The sequence below is a fragment of the Lissotriton helveticus genome, chromosome 8 (genome assembly GCF_964261635.1).
Source record: "Lissotriton helveticus chromosome 8, aLisHel1.1, whole genome shotgun sequence".
In the NCBI taxonomy this organism is placed as follows: domain Eukaryota; kingdom Metazoa; phylum Chordata; class Amphibia; order Caudata; family Salamandridae; genus Lissotriton; species Lissotriton helveticus.
The window spans coordinates 1185465915-1185489415 of record NC_136069.1 but is presented as its reverse complement, the minus strand read 5'-3'; the positions used below and the strand labels follow the sequence as shown (position 1 = coordinate 1185489415).

At 45.2% G+C, this 23501-nt stretch overlaps 1 protein-coding gene across 2 annotated transcripts in view; it reads right to left on the bottom strand.

Moving 5' to 3' along the window:
- The window catches only part of SEPTIN10 (septin 10), a 379629-nt gene that overhangs the window by 7989 nt on the left and 348139 nt on the right, over positions 1-23501 (bottom strand). For both annotated transcript variants that reach the window (XM_078658118.1, XM_078658119.1), the window contains one exon: positions 11448-11632. In XM_078658118.1, coding sequence (XP_078514244.1) covers positions 11448-11632 — 185 coding nt within the window. The remainder of the gene's footprint in view (positions 1-11447; positions 11633-23501) is intronic.

Genomic DNA, 23501 nt, shown 5'->3' with positions numbered 1-23501 from the left:
AGATCTAAAATGAGCCATAACTCTTTGTTCTTCTTCGGAATCAGAAAGTAGCAGGATAGCAACCACTGTCTACTACTGAAACTGGGACCCACTCTATAGCCGTCTTGACCAGGAGATTTGTGACTTCCTCTTGGAGTAAAGTTAGATGATCCTCCACCAGCTATTCTTGAAGTGGCGGAACAGAAGGAGGAAAAGAAAGGAAAGGCAGAGAATAGCCCCCTTAATGATCTGCATGACCCACTTGTCTGGTATTATGGACCTCCAGTGGAGGAGATGATAATGGATTCTCCCTCCAACTGGAGTAGCATGTTCTTGTAGAGTCAGACTACAAGTGCTTGGAAGCTGCGGCTGCAGAGGGCTGGGTGGCAGACTACTTCTGGCTTCCATTCCGAGGTGGTGTGATACAGTTGTCGAGGCTCTAATCCCCTTCCATTACCTTGAAAGGGCCGAAAGCTCTGACCGTAGCACGAGAGTCCTTTAAGCGCTCCAAGGCAGATCCCACCTTCTCTCCAAAGAGATGAGATCCATCAAAGGGCATGCCCATCGAATTAGTCTGGACATCGCCTGAGAAGCCAGATGTTCTTAGCCAGACATGACGCTGTAAGGCAACTGTCGATAAAACTACTCTGCCTAGCGAGTCAGTCGTGTCAAGGCCATACCTAATAGTGAATTTTGCTGCATATCTTCAGTCCTTCACCACCTGGAAGAGTACAGCCAGGGCCTGTGGCAGCACTTGTGCAACCGTCTCCCAAAGAGAGTGGGAGAAACTTCCCAATAAGCATGCAGTATTCACCGACCACAATGCCAGGCTTGCAGGAGAAAATCCAAGAGTTTCCATCCTTTCAGATTCCCTTCCTGGGGCGGGAGGAGGGGAGTATACGGGAGGGAATGTGCGATGGGAAGTCGAAGCCTGCACCACCAAGCTCTCAGGGGTGGGGCGTTAGCTAAGGAACCTTGGGTTGCCCGGGGCGATGGTGGTGTGCAATTGTCCTGTTCACATGAGCCCCTGTACTAGGCTTGGACCACGTAGCTAGGTGGACAGCAGTAAGAGCCTCATTTAAGTGCAAAAGGGTTTGAGGTGGAAGCCCCAGGCTGGATCACTATGTTCAGAAGATTAGTCCTCACCTGCACAAAGGGCAACTCCAGTCCAAGGACCTCAGCTGCCCTCCTTACCACCATGGCATAAGAAGCCCCCTTCTATGTAGCCACAGTTGGCGAAGAGAGCATGCCAGTATCTGGGGATGAATCCAGTCCACTGGCCTCCCCAAGTTCCTCACACCAGTCCAGCTGATCCACAGACAAAGCCTGGTGCTCTAACGGGTCCATAGGCCACTCCCAGTCCTATCCCGTGCCTGAAAAGTCCTGAAAATGACCAGGCGACAAAAATTAAACCCTGGGTTCTACCGGTGCCGGAGTCGGTGTTGAGTAACGCAGATCTGACTCATCTGGGCTAAGGATGGGGCTGGCACCGAAGGCACCGACTTTGGGTCCGACACTGGGAACAGCATTGTGCCGGATCAAGAGTCGGACCCAAGAGCAGCCCCCCCCCCCGAGCAATGTGGCAGGAGCAGATGATGTAGTATCCAAAGGGGCCACTTCTGACCCCACAGGGCACACTCAAACATGTGGCGCATAGCCTTCTAAAATAATTTTGAGTGGGAGTCGCTCCAGCTCCTGGAAATGGACGACGGCCCAGACTCCAGCTCCACAGAACCGTTCCTAGAGCCTCGCGTGGCTTTCCTCATTCATTGATGGATGACAATCGAGACAAAGATGAAGTCCGCTTAGACTTCTTTTTCTTGTGTCTCTTCCCCGAGTGTCCCGAAGACCTTGCGTGGGAGGAAGAGGACTTGGGTCTCCAAGAGCAGTCCATCAACCTCCTCTTCTTTGATCGGGATATCCTCTGAATCTCGCTGGCCGCTGAGGACTGTCTGGATGCAAAGAGCTTCATAGCATGCTACCGCAAGGCCTTCGGAGCCATGGTCCGACAGTCCGAGCACAACTTCCAGTCATGGTTGCACATGCAACACCAAAGACATACGAGATGGGGGCCATTACTGACATGGCATGACAGGCACCACACGTTTTAAACCCTGTCTTCCTAGGAGACATTCCTCGACACACAAAAAATTCGAAATAACCTGCTCAAAAGCGATCGATAGAGGTGTGGCTCTTCCCGGATCAGTTGGTTGTAAGCAAATGGGTGGATCCTGTTCGAACGGCGGCCGCATCAGAGGCAGGACCGAATATGTGTTTGGCACTTACTACTCAAGGAGCTCCTGGTTCAACATGTTTGCTGGGGTTCTTTTGAGGAGGAAAGATGCACTCCTATTCGTAGTGTTAAAAATGATGGCATCAAGAAAGCATGTTTTTGATTAGTAATCCTTTTATTTAGTGCAGGTTATTAGGTTTACAGACAGGAAAAAAAGCAAAACAGCTGACATGTGTTTCGCCTGTGGCACCTACTTGGCCGAGGGCTTTCTCAAGGCGATAATTTGTCCATGTATTACATACCACAGTCTAAAAAGCATCAGATCTCGTCCCTGCGGTCCCGGATTAGTGCTTAGCTGGCACGGAGAGGAAAGAAAGGACATCCGTGCGCCTGGGTGTCGCCTATATTGGTGACCGCAACGTCATACTGGATAATAATGATGGCGACAATGTCACGCAGAGCCGAATGGAGGAACCGGACGGCGCGCACAAGGGGTACTGCTCACGGAAACGTTTCCGGATCTAGCCTGGGGAATTCAAAGGTAAGAAATCTGCAGCTAGAAGTCTATCAGATTGTACTCATTCAACTTATGGATGATGAAGTGAAATTCACTCTAGGCACATTTCTGAGAGCAGCAGTACAATCTCGTGGTTCTATAAATACTGAGTAGACTAGCAATAATGCCCGATGTATTGCTCGTCTGTTATTTGATGGGACACTGAAATTCAGTTGATCATTTTTATGAACTGTTTTTATTATGTATTTTAATATGCATCTTTAATGTGTGCATTTTTGCACTTTTATGGATTCATTTGGTATTTGAATAATGTTTTTTGAACTCGAAGTAAACACTGAGCAGTGAGAGATCAGTCAAGAAAAAGTCCACACACAAGTACCTAAAGCACAGGAATTGTGGATGGGGAAAGACAGTCACTTCCCTTAGAGACACCCCAAAAGTCCTCTACGAATTCCAGTGGAGATGGGGTTTGGGCGAGGATCTGTAGAAAAGTTGACAGTCAGGATGAGGTGTCTGAGTAGAAAAGTAGGTGAACAAGGTGTACCACTTATTTCTGATGATGCAAGCCATTCAAGATGTGAAGAAGCCCTCAGCAGTGTTGATTATGTGGAGTCCTTTAGGACACTTTTAACAACATTGACCAATCTCTCTTACTAAGTGTGTGCAGGAGGTTGCTAGACTTGGTGTGCGAAATATATGGTTGGGCTCATTTAAAGAAAATAGGAAAAATATTTTGGACCAGAAACAGACATTTTGGACTAGCCCCTATTTTTCAGCTCCCTAAACTGTTCATTTGGGTGACCGGAAGTCTCTGTCCTGCCCCAGTCCCTATTTAATATGGAGCAATTGGCTTAGTTTTCAAGGATGAATGATCTGAACTTTCATATGTACATAACTGATGAGGAACTGGTGGTGGAAATGAGAAACAAGCAGGTATATATATTTGCAGACTGCCTGATGAGCAGCAAAAGGTAGGTGGGCTAACGTATGCTTGTGTTTAATGGGACAGATGCTAAAGTCAGGATGTTGGGATTAGATGGGGTAGGATTTTCATATTTCCTCTAAGCCTCCTCTTTCATTCTGCCTCAAACATATTTAGTGGTACGAACAGGCAGATTCTGTAGACGGCCAAGGCCTGCACTTCTAGAAGATAACCGGCTAGGAGCACCTCCTGAATAAGCAAATCACCGATGCTCTCATAAGAATGTTAGCGCATCTGAGCCAAACAGAGGAATGGACCTCTATTACATCAAAAAGCCTCTTTTCACTTCTCCTGTATTCCTCTGCTTGAGCTAAGCTCTTCCCCAGAGTACTAGTTCTCCAGTCGAGATGATCTACACATCAGACATTAAGAACACCTCCCACAAGTTTTTTTATTTGCAGCATGTCCTGAAATGAATCCTGCGGCATCTCCTAAAAGATTTTCCTTTCACCCTTAGAATTATTCAACCTCTTCTACTGCGTTCTACAGACACCTTAGGTTAATGATAACTGAAAGGAGACTTTGATATTACTTGTTTGTATTTTAGGAGTTCTGTTACCCCTATACTGACTCCTGCCCCTGGGATTCTGCCACAGCCTAAAGTTGTGTTGTAACAACTGTGCCTTGTGCCATCCTGCGAGAACCTTTTTTTTTTATCGTTGTTGCAAATTTTGGAGCATTAACATCTTCAATGGGTCAAGAACAGTTTCATGAGGATTCTTTTGGCTCTAACAAAATAAAGGTACAGTGCCATTCATGTGCTGACGTTTACTACTGTGCCATGGATATGTTGACTGTTCACCATAGTCATTAGTTACAAGAGTAAACCTGTATGTCTAATTTCCTGTAGAATGTTACCATTCAATTGAAATCCCTGTAAATGAAAGAACTGAATGCAAATATAAGGTAATACAATTTCAAATAGTAACATTAATGTTGTGTTCTGTTTAGTATAAAAAAAACATCATTCGTGAGAGACTGAAGAAAATCAGAGAGAACCTACATCTGACGAGATGATCAGCATGAGTCTGCTTACTCTTATCCAAACACCCCTTCCCCACTCTTCACTGTCAGCACCCAACGCAGTCTTTGATGTGTTCAGCAATGTCGGCAGGGAAGAAGACTAGTGAGCTCCATGTTGTTCCCTGAGCAACATTCAGATCTATATGTTAGTGGTCTCTTGAGTCAGACACCTATATTATTTGCTGCATTTTGTCCATATTTGACAATTCCTTCTGCCCTTTTATTAGGTTAGTGATGTAGGTATTGAGCAGGTCAACATATCACCCAACTGAGCTCTGTCATAACGCATGAGCATTACATCTCCATTAGTCTTGCTCATGCATATGATGATGCAGCAGCTATCTTAAGTTTCTACTATCTATAGTACCTTCCTATATTAATCAGGTAGAGTCTCTGTCTTTGCCTCTATGTTATAGATCTTTCTGGTGGATACAGTATCAGCCTGTGGATTCCTCACCTTGTGAATATTCCCCTGCGTCAGCAACATTTGGAAACTCTTTTGTAGCTCATCACGCCGACGTGGAAAACGTCACAGAAGCACGGCATTGCGCGCGGCTCCGCCGACGTCACTGACTCCATAATAGGACTCCATTGTTGTGATGACATCAGTTCTGCCCTTTTTTCCTTGCCTTCGAGGCACACGGATGGACCGACAACAGTAGATATTTACACAGTGTACACAGTACAAAATATTCAAGGTAACACACACAGTGTGCAGACAATGCTAGAAAGCAATTATAATACACTTCCTTTGACAGATATATATATATATATATATATATATATATATATGCATTAAAACATTGTCACTATTGAAGGTATACAAGGGTGGACAACGGGGAGGCGGGTGGGCCAGTGAAGAATCCACAGGCAGATACTGTATCCACCAGATAAAGCGTTACCGAAGGTAAGTAACTTGTTCTTCTGATGGATACATCTGCCAGTGAATTCCTCACCTTGTGAATAGATTCCCACAGCAGTCCCACTCCCGGAGGAGGGTGTCCACCCTTCTATACCAAGAAGTCTTGAAGGACGGAACTAGCAAAATGTCCGTCCCTCCTCACCTCTGCATCTAAACAATAATGCTTTGCGAAAGTGTGAAGGGAGGCCCAAGTTGCCCCCCTGCAAATGTTCTCCACAGAAACACCCCTAAACAAAGCAGACGTAGATGACTTTGCCCTAGTAGAATGAGCTCTCAAACCATCTGGAGGTTCCTTACCGTCCAGAGAGTAGCATATCTTGATACACAAGACAATCTTGACAGCGTGAGCTTGTGCACCGCCTTGCCTCTCCTTGAGCCAACAAAACCCACGAAGAGTTGGTCATCAATTCTGAACTCCCTGGTTCTGTCAAGGTAGAAGCTCACCGCCCTCTTAGGGTCCAAACGGTGAAGCCTCTCCTCCTCCTTAGAAGTGTGAGGGGGAGGATAGAAGGTAGGGAGGGTAATGGACTGCCCCAGATGAAAGGGAGTTACCACGTTAGGCAGAAAAGCAACCCTGGTCCTGAGAACCATTCTTTCAGCATGAATGGTCAAGAATGGGGGTTTCGAACTCAGAGCTTGAAACTCACTTACCCTCCTTGCCGAGGTAATCACAATCAGAAAGACCGTTTTAAAAGATAAACGCCTCAAGGGACATCTGTGCATAGGCTCAAAAGGTGAACCCATTAAGAAAGTAAGCACAAGATTCAAGTCCCATTGAGGTACAATAAAAGGGGTAGGAGGATATTTATTTGTAAAACCCTTTAAAAACATTAAAACAATAGGTGACTTAAATAAGGACGGCTGGTCTGGCAGACAAAGGAATGCCGACAATGCCAAAAGATAACCTTTCACTGTCGCTACAGCAAAACCTTGCTGAGCCAAAGAGAGTGCAAACAGAAGAATGTCGGATAAGCGAGCCTTCAAAGGGTCAATTGACTTCTCTCCACACCATGAAACAAACTTGGACCACCTATAAGAATAGAAAGACTTGGTGGAATGTCGCCTGGCTGATAAAATGACATCCACCACGTCAGATGGGAGAGAAAGAGAATTCAGGTTGCCCCGTTCAATCTCCAGGCATGAAGGTGTAAGGTCTGGAGGTGGGGGTGTAGAACCTGCCCCTGCGACTGCGAGAGGAGGTCTGCTCTGAGAGGGAGACGGAGCAGAGGGCACGAGGATAGGTGGAGAAGATCTGTGTACCACACCCTTCTTGGCAAATCCGGGGCAATCAATATAACATGGGCCCAGTCTTGGCATATCTTCCTCAGAACCCGAGGAATCAACGGTATGGGAGGAAACGATTAAAGGAGTAAGTCCCAACTCAACTGAAACGCATCCCCCAAACTATGGCCAGAACTCCGGCTAGATGATTTGCCATCAGACAAATCTGATGGTCCTGAACCCAGGACCAGAGACGCAGTGCCTCTCTGCAAAGACATTGCGACCCCACACCTCCCTGTTTGTTGACATACCACATCGCGGTCGTGTTGTCCGTTAGGACGTGAACCGACGGACCGTGAAGGGAAGGGAGGAATGCCTTGAGTGCCAAACGTATCGCCTGTAACTCTAGAAGGTTGATGTGAAGCAACCTTTCCTCTGGAGACCTAAGAACCTTGATCTCCAGATTCCCCAGATAAGCACCCCACCCTAGGGTGGATGCATCCGTTATCACCATGGCCACCGATGGAGGCAGTTGAAAGGGCTTTCCTTGAGACAGATTGCCCTCCACACTCCACCAAGACAGATCTGCCGCAGCTTCCCCGGAGATCCTGACTGACTCCCTGAGAGCTCCGTTGTGTTGATACCACGGCCTGTGGAGGCACCACTGGAATGCCCTCATGTGCCTGCGTGCATAGTTGGCCAACAGAATGCAGGAAGCCATTAGACCGAGCAGACAAAGGACCTTCAGGACTGGAAGGAACGCTCCATCGTAAAATAAAGGAATCATTTCCTGTTTGTCGAGAATTGTTTGTGGAGGAGGGAATGCCCGACACACAGTGGTATCCAGTACAGCACCTATGAACAGGTTGCGCTGGGAGGGCACCAGGTGACATTTGGGTACATTTATCGAAAAGCCCAATCTATACAACAACTGAGTTGTGACTTGCAGATGATGGAGCACCTTCTCTGGCGACTCAGCTTTGATCAGCGAATCGTCCAGATAAGGGAATACTGGTATCCCCGACCTTCTGAGATGTGCTGCCACCACAGCCATCACCTTGGTGAAGACTCGAGGTGCAGTAGTAAGACCAAACGGAAGGACCGCAAACTGGTAATGTTGCGATCCCACCGTGAAACGGAGATACTTCCTGTGCGACTTCAGGATGGGAATGTGAAAATACGCATCCTGCAAGTCGATCGACACCATCCAGTCCTCTTCCAGCAGCGCTTGAAAAACCTGTGCAAGGGTGAGCATATTGAACTTCTGTTTCAGAAAGAGGTTCAAGATCCTGAGGTCCAGGATTGGACGAAGCCTGCCATCGTTCTTGGGTATCAGGAAATACCGGGAGTAGCACCCCTGACCCCTTTCCTGCTCCGGAACCACCTCTATCGCACCTTTTCTCAGTAAAGCCAGGACTTCCTCCTGTAGGAGAAGCAGGTGGTCCTCCATGCAAAACCCTTGACAAGGAGGGTAATTTGGGGGAAATTCCCGAAAAGGAAGAGCATACCCATTCTCTACAAGATTGAGAACCCAAAGGTCTGATGTGACCGATTCCCAATCTTGTAAAAAATGTGTACGCCGACCCCCCACAGGACCAGCATGATCCAGAACGACGGATCTAGGGCTGCTTTGCTGTGGTAGGAGGGATTTGGGAAGAGGAAGAGGAAGAGGAAGAGGAGGAGGCTTGACGACCTCGAGGACGGCCCCTGTTTCTACCCCTGCACGATTTGTACAGAAAATTCTGCTGCTGCTGCTGTGGTTGCTTGTACAAGCGAAAGGAAGATCTTCCGAACCCTCTGTATCTCTTACTTGACGAACCTCTGGTCTGAAGGCCTAAAGACCTAGCCGTCGCCTTACTGTCCTTGAACCTTTCCAAGGCAGCATCCGCCTTCATCCCAAATAGGCCCGAACCATCAAATGGAAGATCAATCAAAGTAGCCTGCACATCAGGAGAAAATTCTGATGGTTTCAACCAAACAGCCCTTCTGGTGGCAACAGACGATCCCATGACCCTTGCCACAGAGTCAGCCGTATCCAAACCGCTCTGGATCACCTGACGAGCAGCAGCTTGTGTATCCGCAAGAACCTAATTGAACTTCTGTCTGTCCTCTTCAGGTATCTTTGGAACTAGCTGCTTCGCAGAATCCAGGGCCTTAATATAACGTCCTAAAAGGCACGTGGCATTTGTAGATTTGAGGGCCATGCTAGCCGAAGAGAAAACCTTCTTCGCCGATTGGTCTAGACTCTTAGACTCTTTGTCTCTAGGCACCTGAGGAAAATAACCTGTTGATTTTTTGGAGCAGGCTGCCTGAACTACCAAACTCTCAGGAGACAGATGCGAAGACAAGAAGTCCGGATCTCCAGGAGCTACTCTATATCTCCTTGCAACAGCCCTTGATACTGCAGGTGACGAAAAGGGCTTACGCCACAATTCTAAAACAGGTGCAGTAATTGCCTCATTAAAAGGTAACATCGGCTCCACCACTGAAGAGGGAGAGTGGAGTACCTCCGTTAAAATGTTTGATTTAAACTCTGCAGTGGGCAGATTCAAATCTAAGAGTTCAGCTGCCTTTCTAATGACCATGTGATATGGTGCTACATCCTTTGAAGGGACATCAGGAGCCGAGGAAAGCTCCCACTCCAGAGATAACTCCAAACCACTAGCTTCTTTAAGGTCAAACAAATCATCAGACTCTTGCAGTTCTCCCTCCTCCATCTCCTCTGCTCGATACCTTCGCTCCTCCAGCAGCCTTTGAGCCTCCCGCCTAGACCTCATCTTCAGGATCGGAGTAAATGGAGCCACAACCGACTCCGACGGAGCCGGAGTCGTGCTCGGAGCCGGACGATCAGACTTGAGCTTACGAGGTCGAGTCGAGACCGGAGTTGGTGAAGATGGAATCGGCGTTGATGACCTCGGCGCCGAGAAATGCCAAGACGGAGTTGGCGCCGGTGCAGATGTCTGAGGGACGCCCAGATTAAAGGCCATCGGACCCATAGGACCAGCCGGTGCTCCAGAGGGCTACATGGCTCTTGAAAAGACCCCATACATTGCATTTAAATAATGCGTCGGGTTTTGTCCCGTGTCTGAAAATGGAGGGTAGGGACCCATAGGCTGATCCTGTCGAGGTACAGGAATCGGGTCAACAGGATCCGCAGGATGATGCACCGGAGTCACAGACCCTTCAGGCAACGGCGCCTCTTCCTCCTCTCGAGGTGGAGAGTGTGGTGGCGTCAGGGAGGGATTCGAAGCCGGAGCCTGCTCCGGAGACTCTACAGGAGAGGGCTCACCTTCAGGACCCAGTACAACAGGTGAAGGAGACACAATCCTTCCGATGTTGACAGGGAGACTTCGACTTCGAATCCGACTCTCTCTCAGAATGATGCCGAGATCCATGCTTCCTCTTCTTATGCTTCTTCTTGGATCGAGAAGCATGCCCTGAAGACGACCTCAAAGCCGACCTTGAACGCGACTTCGACCGCCTCGAGTGGGACTTCAAACTCTTCCTATTTTTCTTGCCTTTTATCTTCGCTATAAGAAGATTTGCCTCTCTTTCTCACAGCGTTTAGGGGTTCATCTTCTTACAACAGGGACACCCTTGGATGTCATGGCCAGAAGAAAGGCACCATACACAGTCCTCGTGTGGATCCATTATGGACATTACCTTTCCGCACTCCCCACAGGGCTTGAACCCAGATTTCTTCGAAGACATTTCGACAGGAAACAAGAAATCACTGGAAACAACCAACAATAACAGAGTAACAAACGAGCTACTGAAGATCCCTAGAAAAACTGTTAGCGTCAACGACGCGGAAATAAGGGAACTGATGTCATCACGCCGACGTAGTCCTATTATGGAGTCAGTCACGTCAGCGGAGCCGCACGCGATGCCGTGCTTCTGTGACGTCGTCCACGTTGGCGTGATGAGCTACAAAATAATTTCCGAATGTTGCTGACGTAGGGGAATATTCACAAGGTGAGGAATCCACTGGCAGATGTATCCATCAGAAACTCTTCATTTTTCTTATGCTGCAAGCGCCTTCAGACCTCGCAGTGATAAGCTGCGCTATATAAGAACTTCTGACATTCATAGCTGTAGTGACAATCGCCATATTAACTTAGAGTGTTCTCCATGCCCACATATGCCAGGACGGTGCGTGCAATGGTAAGTACGTCTATTGTTTGCTGTTGTACCACTGGCATTATTTTTAGAGAACATCTAACAATTTTCAGTACTAAGACAGTGCGAAAGATTCTTAACAATTGCTTTTTACAAACATGTTATGTTTACTAATGACAATACTACTGCTGTATAGAAAGGGCTTGAATGAATGAAATGTTTCCAACTCAACTTACATTTCACTTCTTTATTACTTCTACCTTAGCCATGCTTGTTGTGCAACAAGGAAGCCCTTGAATGTGCATAAGGTAAGGACTAGGTGGGAAGAAGGGAAGTGGAGGGGGCAGAAAGATACAAAGGCCAGATTCTGAACAGACAAATATGTGACTAAGATTAGATGGCTTGTGGGCATTAAAAGCGAAATAGGAATACCACTCTATTGTGGACTTACTTTTTACGATCCTTTTTTAAGCTAGTATTGAAGGACCCTCCAGAACTTGGGGACTGTAGTAATTCATTTGCCATCTTCTTTTTATTGAATAAAATCATCTCATCTTCCAACTGCTTCCTTTTTTCTTCCAACTTGAGTCTTTCATTTTGATGAAGTGTCTTGAGGTGTTCAAATTTGCACTGCAACTGTTAAAACAATGATAAGGTGCAGTTTGGATGAGTCACTGCAGCATCATTCTCTTTGCAAAATAAAGAATACATACAAAAATGGTTTGACCAGAATTAAATTACACATTATGTTTTAAGCCCATGTTACAGTTAAAGGAAAGTGAAGTAACATTAATGATCCTTTTTCAAGCTATTCTAAAGGGGAATTTAAGATTCTCAAGGATTATGCTTTCTATAAATCTTTACTACTGACACCAGTCTTATCAAAAACATTAACGGCCATATATACAAATCATTTTAATAGTTTCAAACACTCCTATTTGGTATTTGGGACCGTTAAAATATTTTTTTTTAATGTAACAATCCCATTGTAGAAGTCAGTAACTTTTACCAACTGCTGAAATAGGACTGCAACCCCATACCGCTTTGGGATTTGGAATGGATGTGGTGTGGAGGTCACATCCAGATACCAAATCAGTATAGCGTGTATTAATGCATTGTGACCGTAATCTGACCTCTTTGGCTCCAGAGTTAGGGTCGTAATGCATTTGCTAAAGACAGGCACCCACTTAGTACCTCTTTCTTTTTATGAATCTATAAAAAAAGTTTGTTTGGGAGTGGGTATCGGTCTAGTGTAGGGTGGCTGACTTTAGCAAGCCACATCCGTGTGATATCACACTTTGTGGCCGACCTGATTCACACTGATACAGTAGGTCAGAGTGCAAACCACTCTGAAACAGAATTTTAAGAAATAACCTATTGGTAAACAGTTCAGTTTGTAAAATTCCTTACTTCTTGCAAAAAGCATGGGTCGCAAATTGCAATTAGAGTTTTATACCTGGCTCTAAATTCCCACAACTCCAGGGACGTTTTCCAGTTTCACATTTCTTTAACCATGTGACCTCTTGCCACGATCACTATTTTAAAGCCCAATATAAGTCTAAAAGTTTCTTCCCAGAAGCTCTCATTCTCTGAGCCCACATTTAGCAAATTTCTTTCATAGCAAATTAAAATCACACATTTCTACCTCAAGCCTCATTCCGATTTTTGTTTGTGTCTTGGCTCATCTGTTTTGCAGTAATACCTGATATTATCTCTATGGACAATTCTCTACCTCAGATGAGGGCTTCCTCCAACCATAGATGGTTTCTGTGTTTCATACAGGACATTCGATTGCTCTGCCAGTGTTCTGTCTTCCTCCACATTTTATGAAGAAGGAAGAGAGATTGCATTACTTCAAGCCTCATCGGGCTCTCTGCTTTTACCCTTACAGAACTTGGGACCATAATGTTAATGTGCAGATGTTTGTTGATTTTGGAGATGCCAGAAAGGGTAAGGTGGCTCTGGGAAAGAAGGAATTGTCCTATGCATCATGTTGTGCTATTTAATTGCTAAGAATATGCCCCCTGCAGGCATCAATGTGTTAGGTAAACAATGATTTACTAGGATTTTTATCTCCGTGCTGAGAAAAAAAGAGAAGAACTTGCTTCTCGTAGTACAAGACAGAGGGTATATATACTTATACAATACCAAGGTATACAGTAAAGGCAGGGTTTTTTGCAATTAATTAATTCATTACAAATTTCAAATTAAATATACGCTTGTTTTTGTAGAAAAGATCCAGTGCTCATGCTTGCGGTGAAGAAAGGTGCAGCGAGGAGTGAAGAGATAAAAACAAAGTGCATCACAATTAAAAAAGACATACAACTTTTTTTCTACAAAAATTTTACAGCAATATGTGAGGGGTCTATGTAGGTCTGTTGTCGATGGTGTTTCAACTTTGTTTAACAGACGGTCATCATAAGAGCGCCCAGTATCTGGTATGAGGGGAAGGCGATCCTTCAAGACTTAGCAGGAACGCGCAAGGGATGTCAATTAGTGTCATTGTGGACAAAAACAAATTGTCCTCCTCTCGGTGAGTGCTATTGAGTATGATCACTTAATTGCAAAATGTTCTTCAATTGCCAGCCGGCATGAGGAGAGGACCGCAGCAGCAGCTCTCAAGTCCTAGGGAGCCTGGTTCCAGTTACCGTAATCCTGAGGGAATGGCCAATCATAGGGTATAGGAAGACAAGCGAAAACTTATGAGATCAATATTTCAGGAAGCCTTATTGTGGTTTAGAATATCTGCCATCTGCTGTGTGAATCGGCATTCGGGCAGCGTGACCAATTCAAGCTTATCATGGGGGAACCGGTGCTGCAGACTTTGCGGGAACTTGGTGTCTTCAGTTGAAGTGCAGGACGGCAATGCTGGCAGTTGAATAATGGAGCCACAGGAACCCGTGCTCCAGATCAGTTGGGGCACAGGGACTGGCAAGAATTGTGAAATAATGTCCTGTTCAAGTTATGAGTATACCTAGCCCTACATTCCCACAACCCAAGGGACATTTTCTAGTTTCACATTTCTTTAACCATGCGACGTGTTGGCACAATCATTATTTCAAGGCTGAATATAAGTATCACGGTTGCTTCACATAAGCTCTCATTCTTTGCGCCCACATTTAGTGGACTTCTTTCATAGCAACTTAAATCACACATTTCTGCTTCAAGCCTCATTCTGATGCTTGTTTGTGTCTTGGCTCATCTGTTTTGCATTAATACTTTATATGATCTTTGTGGACTCATTTCTACCTCGGATGAGGGCTTACTCCATACCCTTGATGGTTTCTGTGTTTCATACGGGACAGTTGATTGCACTGCCACTGTTCTTTCTTCCGCCAAACTTTATGAAGAAGGAAAAAAGATTGCATCAGTCAGAGCCTCATCGGGCAGTTGGCTTTTACCCTTACAGAACTTGGAACCATCATGTGAATGACCAGATGTTTCTCGATTTTGCAGGTGCCAGAAATGGTAATGTGGTTCAGAGGACGAATAAATTGTCCTACGCATCATGTTGTGCTATTCCATTGCTAATAAAATGCCCAGTGCAGGCAGCAGAGTGCATTCCACCATGGCCAAGCGTGTTTCTTGTTCGGAACATCTGTCAGGCTATGATGTGGTTTTTGGTGCACACTTTTACCAGGCAATATTGCCTCAACTCTTAAGTCTGCATGAACGGTCATTTTGTCAGGTGCATTCTGCAAGACTTTTTGGTATGATCAACTCCTCAGTCCATCCATGGAGCTACTGCTTTGATACCAAATAAAAATTTGCAGGTAAAAGATTTCATCAGAAGAGGGTACCTGCCTACGGTAGTGAACTTTAAGATGGATACTGTCAGAGTCCTCACTGCCTACTTCCATATTTTGAATAATATTCTTGAAGATTTTGCTGATAAGGTCAAATGGAAGATCTGTTGGGGTATAACGCCATTATTCAGTCTATTGTGCTAGTTTCATTTCTGCCTCTGGTGTGCTAAAAGGACAGGAAGTGACATCAGCAAGCTGGATAGGGTCTTATATTTCTCAGTGAGTGCATATCCAGAAGAGGGTCTCGAGCTGAGCCTGGAGTCACACAAAACCACCTAGCTACGAAGAGGAGCTGCTGAAAAAATTACATATCCAGTCTGATGCCCAGGAGGATTTTTAAGAAGTGGAAACTGCATGTAAAAGTAGCCATCAAAATTTGGAGACAAATTTGTGGCCTTGATAATTACCTTCAATCTTGCTAGCACTGAAGTCATCACCACTGTCCACGAGCCCAAGTGTTTTTCTCACTAACAGTGTGTATTCCAGACTGCCGCATTATCCATCTGATACATCATGCCAAAGTAAAACACCATAAAAAAAGATTTCCTTGGTGAAAATCAACAACTTTGAATACTTCACACAAGACTGAAGGGCCATGTACACTTTCTTTCTTGACTTTAGGCTCTGCAGTACACAGGCTTGTATCAACTAAAAACTAGGCTTAACGTAAGAATCACTAATCAGCCCTGAACTTGTTCTCCAACTAGTAGCCTTTCAGCAAATGGGACCTTTGAGATTGCCAATATCATCATAATGATGGTTCTGCTGGATTTTCCTTCACCTGACAGTTGCAAATAATATTTAGGACATATACCAGATCCACTGCAATTGAACTATAAAATACTGTTTCATACACCAATTAGCCCAATTATCCCCTTCAGATCTCCTGAAACCCTACAAGCCACAACACTGCCATGAATAAAAGCAACCTCCATCTGAGACCTAGCTAGGGACGAAAACCCACAACTCCTTCCTGTGATCCCTACCTAGCCCCTACGAAACTATTAACTTACGCTGAATGTATGTATGACCTGCCTGTCATCAGAATAATTAGACCATTACACGCATAGCCTGCCTGGCTCTACTGGTCGCTCTTGTTATTAAGTTTTATGAGTAAATGTTTTATACATGATCGGTTATTAGATTCTGATATATAGCAATTGCCATGACGAACAAACCCTCATCTTTGACAGACTTGTGTTGAGCCTTGAATATCAGTAACGAACCAAAACACATGGATAGAATGATATTTTTCTTTTTTACAAGATGAATACTTAAAGATTGTTGATGACAACAGGCCTGACGAAACGCACATGTCTATCAGTCGAAATTAAAATGTAAACTCAATAAAAAAGATATATTTTTTTAAAACTATCCCCTTCAGATCTCCAACTATTATTAGTAAGTGGTGCCAAAGACTCTTGGGCTGGACTGTCTAAAATCCTCCCCACTGACAGATGAAGCAGAAGCTAAAATACATATTTTTTTTGACTCAGAGGATTCATTAGTATGTATTCATCCCGATGGAGAAAAACTGGAAAATTCCAGGAAAGTTCTGAAAATAATTGGAATCTACCAATGACCTATTATCACAAATGATGATATTTGCTTTTTTGCTAGTATGATTCAGAAGTGCTGGCATAGCTGAGAATAGAGGGAAGGTATAACTGACCCCTTCGCTCAAACCTAGAAGGAATTGCTATAGTGCCCCTGCTTCAAAGATCAGTCTCCAAATGAAAAAGTTTGGAAACTAAGGGCTGATCTCTTCTAAAGGGCCCACATAAGTTCTCTAAACCCCATACTATTCTCTAGTTAGTAATTGTAATATCACAGAGGTAGAAAATATACACAATTAGATTATATTGGATTTAAAATATTTAATCCCTGGGCTATTAGTACCTCCAATCCCATTCACCTGCTGGAGGTGGAGAAGTGTGGCTCACTGGTTAGAGGCGGCAGACCCGTAAGCAGACAACGGCCCGGGACCAGGGTTCGATTCCCGATGCGGCAGGGTCGTGGACCAGGGTCAGCGGACTCGATAATTCTCGCCTCGGTGCCTACTCTAGTCAGAAACCACACTCGGCAACTCTGGGCATCAGCTTGCCTCATCCTCACAACGGCCCTCCAGACCGCCGGGGATGCTTGGTCGCACCTTAGAGATACCCATCAGGTACCATCTCTCAGGGTGAGCCAGGACGGGTTCCCCAGCGGTCGAAGCGTGGAGATACTCCTCCGGGAGTCGATTCCTAGCGCTATATAAACCCACAATTAATTAATTAATTAATTAATTAGTGTAGTTCCTATATTCCCAATAGGCTCTGCGCATTGGAATAATATATCCTTTAGATTAGACGTAGGACTAAGGTCGACTAGGTCTCTATCGAATATATTAAACTTAATTGTGAGTGCCAGCTAGCTCAGAGGTCACTAGAAACTTTCTCGAAGTCACAAGAAGGGATTAGTTTCTGACAACCGCATAAACATGACAACTTTGTTTCCCAAGAATAAGAAATATATCTCTAGTCACGGAAACAATAGATAAATATTTCACTCAGTCAATCGCGCATGCTTCGTTTCAACAGAGTTTGTAGAGAAATCGAGAGACGGGCGTTTTCAATAAAAGGTTTTATTGAACAGTCTTCTTTCTCATGCGAGAAGTGAACTGCTACAATTGTTAAGCAGACTGCGAAGTATAATGCGTACAGCGACAACAATATTATAAAATAATACTGTAAAAGCCTGGTATGGTTTCTGAGCCATATAAAAATACATACATAAATAACACGGACTAAAAATACTTAACTGATGCTTCTAAAATACGCCTACCCCAATGTACCTAACCTAAGTCTAGTACGCGGGAAGAAGTAAGTATTGGGTAGCATAGGTTTAGTCGTTTTTGCCAAGAATCTATCCAAGATTTCTCTTAGGTTCTAATCAGCTCCATACCTTAGTTTAGAATGAAGGCGGTCTGGTATCTCTGTCGCGGGACTCGATTTCCCAACACCCCGCAAGGGAAGCTTGAAAACACTGGAGCTGGATTCTCGGCAGGAGAAACTCAGCCTCTCGATCAGTGCGTCAGCTGGAGGGTCGGCTTCCTTCGGCACTTGCTGTAGCGAGCTGCGTCGGGCAAGTAGATAGTCAAACTGCTCCGAACCACCGCGTCTTGCTAGAGCAAGTGAAGGTATATTTATACCTTGAAGGTGTCCAGGAATGCCATAGTTTGACGTTAAGTCGGGCATAATAACGTCAGGAAAAAACCTCTAGGGAATAGTCGTTCTTTGCAAAGTACATGGGTTCTTGGACACATCAATATTCAAGCAAGGGGAAGTTCCCTAACTGCTTAAGCCGATTTTCCAAGAAATCGTTGTGACGTTTGGTACGGGTGTAAGTAGCCATGCCTGTATTTGGTCTGCATGGGCTATGTCTAAATAAGGGCTTGATTTCGATGCCTATATAAGGGCATGAATCAGGGAAAATTCACTCGGAGCCTAAAATGTAACACAACACCCACTCCACTTTATTATGTACGACATTAATAAGTTCTAAACACATTAAAACATATCTAAACATGATGTTTTAAAAACCCCACGCAAAATAAATAGAAATGCATTGGTATTGGTTGTACACAAAAAAGAGTATTTGTGCTGTACGCATTTAAAAGCAAGGTTTCATTCAAAGCATATAGATGACATTTGAAAAACAGCTATCCGAATGAATCATAATACATTTATGAAATCGCTCTTAATTACTGAAGAAAAAAAGTCGAGACCATTCCATAGCAGAATATATAAACTGTTTGAATGTGGACAAGGTCAAATATTGTCACTTGGAAGTATTAAAAGATTTCTTGTTCTCTAGGAATAATTCTACTTTAAGCAGATTACTTTGTGCCAAAATAAGAAAAATACAAATTTGGAGAAAAGTCTGATCATAGAGAAAAAAGTTCCAAAGTTAGAAGTTTGTTTTGAAAAGTGAAGGTCGAATTCAGAGAACACTGTGTGCTAACTTTAAAAGTCAGTCTCATTGTTTGGAGAAAAAAATCAAATCTTCTAAGCTGGTAAAGAATTTGTCTACTACTGTAGGTGAAAGTTGGACTACCTTGTTAAGCAGATCAACTGCACATAGATGAGAAGCATCGCCGTCAGTGCCAGTCGCATTAGCAATGTTCGAAGTAGATGGTACCTGTGAACCTGTCGCTCCACGTATCTCACCGTCTGCATTTTGCGTCTGTGAGATCTCAACGAATGCCGTCATCAGGATTGGTAGCTGCTGGGGACAACACAGTGCATGAGCCGTTACTGGTCCAAGCAAAGTATCAACTTCCGTTGGCCGGACTGATGGGAGTGTCAGATAGATGTCTAGCACGCATTCTTCCCCACATAGCAGGCATCGTAGAACAGGTAAGATGCAATCTTCCCAGATTGGACGAAATGATAGAAACCACGTGGTATTCAAATCTCAAACTAATCAATCCCAGTATTTGTATCAAGCACTCACGACATTTCATTGCCAGGAGGGTGTTCTCCAAGGTGATCTGGGTGTCGATGATGACTTGGCTCGCCATATCGGAGCAGAAGTAGCAAAAATAGTATCCCTGCTCCGAGTCCCAAAATGAGAGGCAGTCTGCCAAACACAGAGTGCACGAAGCTTGGAAATATGCCTAGGACTGCTTGAAAAGGTGCTAACAGTCCCGAAAAAACGGTCTTAAATATATGTACAATACCACTCGTATCAGACATGTTTAAGATACGACCTAACATTTCTGAGAAATGTATAGGGCAGTTTGTTGATAAAAGGGCATGTATCTGTTCAGAAGTCCTTGCAACTTGCAGATCATACGTCTCTTTGGCCGAGGTCAGTGGCACAGTTTTTTGTAAAAGAATGGCTTTCATTCTGCTTAAAGTATCAATTCGTATAGAAGAGATGTTCATTGAAGGCCATAATGGCGACTCCCCGTCTGTCTTAGTTTTAGGAAACAATACTTGCATACAGCAAGTGACCCTGGCTGACACACCGAAGACCTCCGGACCTGCAAGCGCACCTGTCGGAAGCTAAAGAAGAGCTGGCTCCGCGACCGAACACCAGACAGCTACTCAGCCCACAAGAACGCCACCCGCAGACACCACCAACTCGTCAGGACCGCCAAGAGGACCGCCTTCAAGGAACGCCTAGACAGCAACGCACACAACAACTCTTCATTATCGTGAAAGAACTCTCCAACACCAACGACATCCCACCATCACAAGACCTGTGCAACTCACTGGTCACCTTCTTTCACCGCAAGATCACAGTAATCCACGACAGCTTCAACACCGCCACCCCCACATCCACCGCCGAGACCACCACCCCTGCGACCACCACCCGCACCAGGCGCCTGGCCACCTGGTCCAATGTCTGCGACGAAGACACAATCAAGACCATGAACTCCATCCACTCTGGATCCCCATCCGACCCATGCCTTCACCACGTTTTCAACAAAGCCAGCACAACCATCGCACCCCATCTCCGGAAAACAATCAACACCTCCTTCGAGACAGCAACCTTCCCAGAGAGCTGGAAGCATGCCGAGATCAACGCCCTACTGAAGAAACCCAAGAACTTCCGGCCCATCTCCCTGCTCCCTTTCCCGGTGAAAGTCATGGAGAAGATCGTCAACAGACAGCTGACCCGCTACCTCGAAGACAACAACATCCTGGATCCATCCCAGTCCGGCTTTCGCAGCAACCACAGCACCGAGACTGCCCTCATCGCCGCCACCGACGACATCAGGATCCTTATGGACAAAGGAGAAACAGCTGCCCTCATCCTTCTGGACCTATCAGCAGCCTTCGACACGGTCTGCCACCGCACCCTAACAGCACCCCTCCACGATGCCGGAATCCAAGAGAAGGCCCTGGCCTGGACCACATCCTTCCTCTCCGGCAGAACCCAGAGCGTCCGCCTCCCACCCTTCCGTGCCAAGACCACCAAGATCATCTGCGGCGTTCCACAGGGATATTCCCTCAGCCCTACGCTGTTTAATATCTACATGGCACCACTCGCCCACTTCGCACGACAACATAGCCTAAACATCATCTCCTAAGCCGACGACACCCAGCTGATCATATCCCTCACGGAAGACCCCCACACCGCCAAAGCCAACCTCCCAGAGAAATGAAGGCAGTCACCGAATGGATGAAAGACAGCAGGATGAAGCTGAACTCAGACAAGACGGAGGTCCTCATCCTCAGCCTGGGGCGACTCCTAGTGGCCAACATCACTAGGAACAGCCCCAGAACCCACCAACCACGCACGCTACCTGGGGGTCATCCTCGACTCCGCCCTCTCCATGACCAAGCAGGTCAACGCCGTCTCCGCTTCCTGCTTCAACACCCTCCGAAGGCTCCGCAGGATCTTCAAATGGATCCTCTCCGAAACGAGAAAAACCGTCACCCAGGCCCTCGTCACCAGTGGACTGGACTACGGGAACGCCCTCTACGCAGGAACAACAACCAAGCTCCTGAGACGGCTGCAGCGCTTCCAGAACGCCTTGGCACGACTGATCCTCGACGTCCCCCGACGCAGCCATATCACACCCCACCTGAGAGGCTCCCCGTCAACAACAGGATCACCTTCAAACTCCTCATCCACACACACAAAGCCCTACACAACGCCGGACCAGCATACTTCAACGACCCACTCAGCTTCTACACCACCACCCGCAGCCTCCGCTCTGCCAACCTCGCCCTCGCCACAGTTCCACGCATCCGGAAAACCACCACCGGCGGCAGATCCTTCTCCTACCTCGCCGCTAAGACCTGGAACACTCTCCCTACCGGCCTACGACAGATCCAGGACCTGCTGGCCTTCAGAAGACTTCTCAAGACCTGGCTTTTCGATCAGTAGCAGCCCCCCCCCCAGCGTCTTGAGACCCTCGCATGTATGTAGCGCCCTTTACAAATGAAATGATTGATTGATTGATTGACACAGTTACGAGATAGGGGGTTCCTGGCAACATGCCACAGCAGCTATGATCATTCAACATAACGTAACTTCCATTAGAAAGCTGCCTAAAAATTGGATAAATCACTGCAGCTGGAGAACCTTGCAGGTGGCAGGATAAGTTGTTCGAAGAACCATCGCAGGCCCCATGTAAATTAATACCCTGACATAGGAGAGAACCGCTTAGTGCATTTTCGCAATTTGTACCACTAAGAAACACTTCTTTCCCCCCACTCCAACATCTGTGTGTATAAGGTAAATTCCAGGATGTCTTGATGTATTCTTTACCCAACCTTTCATATACGCCTGCTGGTATATGTTTTAAGCAATACTGAAAATGGAAAATTGTAACTGGCAGAGTGATTGTACCGTGTATTATCCATTCTGTTGCTGGTTTCTCAGAAACAGTTAGTGGTAATCTTTCCAGTTTTTCAATGCTCAGCACCGTATAGTCTGCTCCCCTTTGTGCCAAAGTGATTTGTTTATCTGTAAGGTTAAATTCAGAAAACAATGACGTGGTGTTGATTAGACGCCAAGGCACATAGCCAGAACGAAGGTTTTGTAACGTCCAGCCCAATAGCATAATAGAACGCAATTATGACTGACCATGTTGTAACATGACCAAGTCCTGTTCCTTTATGTCTATGGTAGAGGATACTATTCTGTGCAAAGAATATATTCTGGATGACAGAGTCGTTAACCCATTGTCAACTACAGAGAGATTTCTCTAAATTAATACGATCAATTTCTCGTATTCGTTCTGCAGTCTCTGCTTGCGTTGTTTTGCATGCTTAATTATAAATGGCATAAATACTGGCGTATATAAAACCTTTACGACGTGGTTTAGTAGGTCCTAGTAAGAAGTTCCTCAAATCAACGCCATCTTTAAGTAAAGATAAGTGTTTTTTTTACTTCTTTTAGTGAAGATTTTTGTAGCCACTGAAGGCACAGTTTTCCCACACTGTATGATGTTACTATCCCTGGATGTTGTCTTTGGATAGGTCTTGGATCTGGCCTAGTGAATGTGAACCCTTATGTCTTATTCAGGTATCTATCTTGACAGTTAGTTGTGTCTGTGGGCCAGATTAACAATTTTTTTCCAATCAGGATCTGTTCTGTTGTTAAATAAAATAGTATTTACGTCGACCACCCCCTCTGAAGTATTTTTACTATCGGGTGTAGGTGTAGGTATGGACGGTTTGTTTAAATATTTTATCTTGGCTAACCCAAGACAAGATGTCTGTTGAACAGTGTCATTTAAAAACATTATTTGTTGTGGGATGATGCAGGCTCTAAATAAAGCTTCTAATCCCTGCACTTGCCAGTCTTTTGTGCCCCAGACAGTTTTTGTCTCAATGTTGTCCTTCCAAAAGTCAAAACCTAATGTTGACAGCTGAGCATAAAAGGCTGCAGAATAAATTTGCGTAGTCAACATACTTTTCATTCCTGTCTTATTAACATTTCTAAAGTAAAATGTTTCTGGATTTGAAACATTAAAACCTGAAAAGTATGGAAATTTGTCATAAAATGTTTTTGAGCTACCCTTTGGTGGCGAAGGACAATGTTCCCATTGGTTATATTTTAATACATTTCTAGGGTTTGCAGATTTATGCAGGAAATGATGACCATAGTGATTATAACAGTATATTTGTTCATAATCTGATGGACCAGCTAAGTATTCATGATTTGTAAATTTTGCAGACATTTCTAAGTCTGAC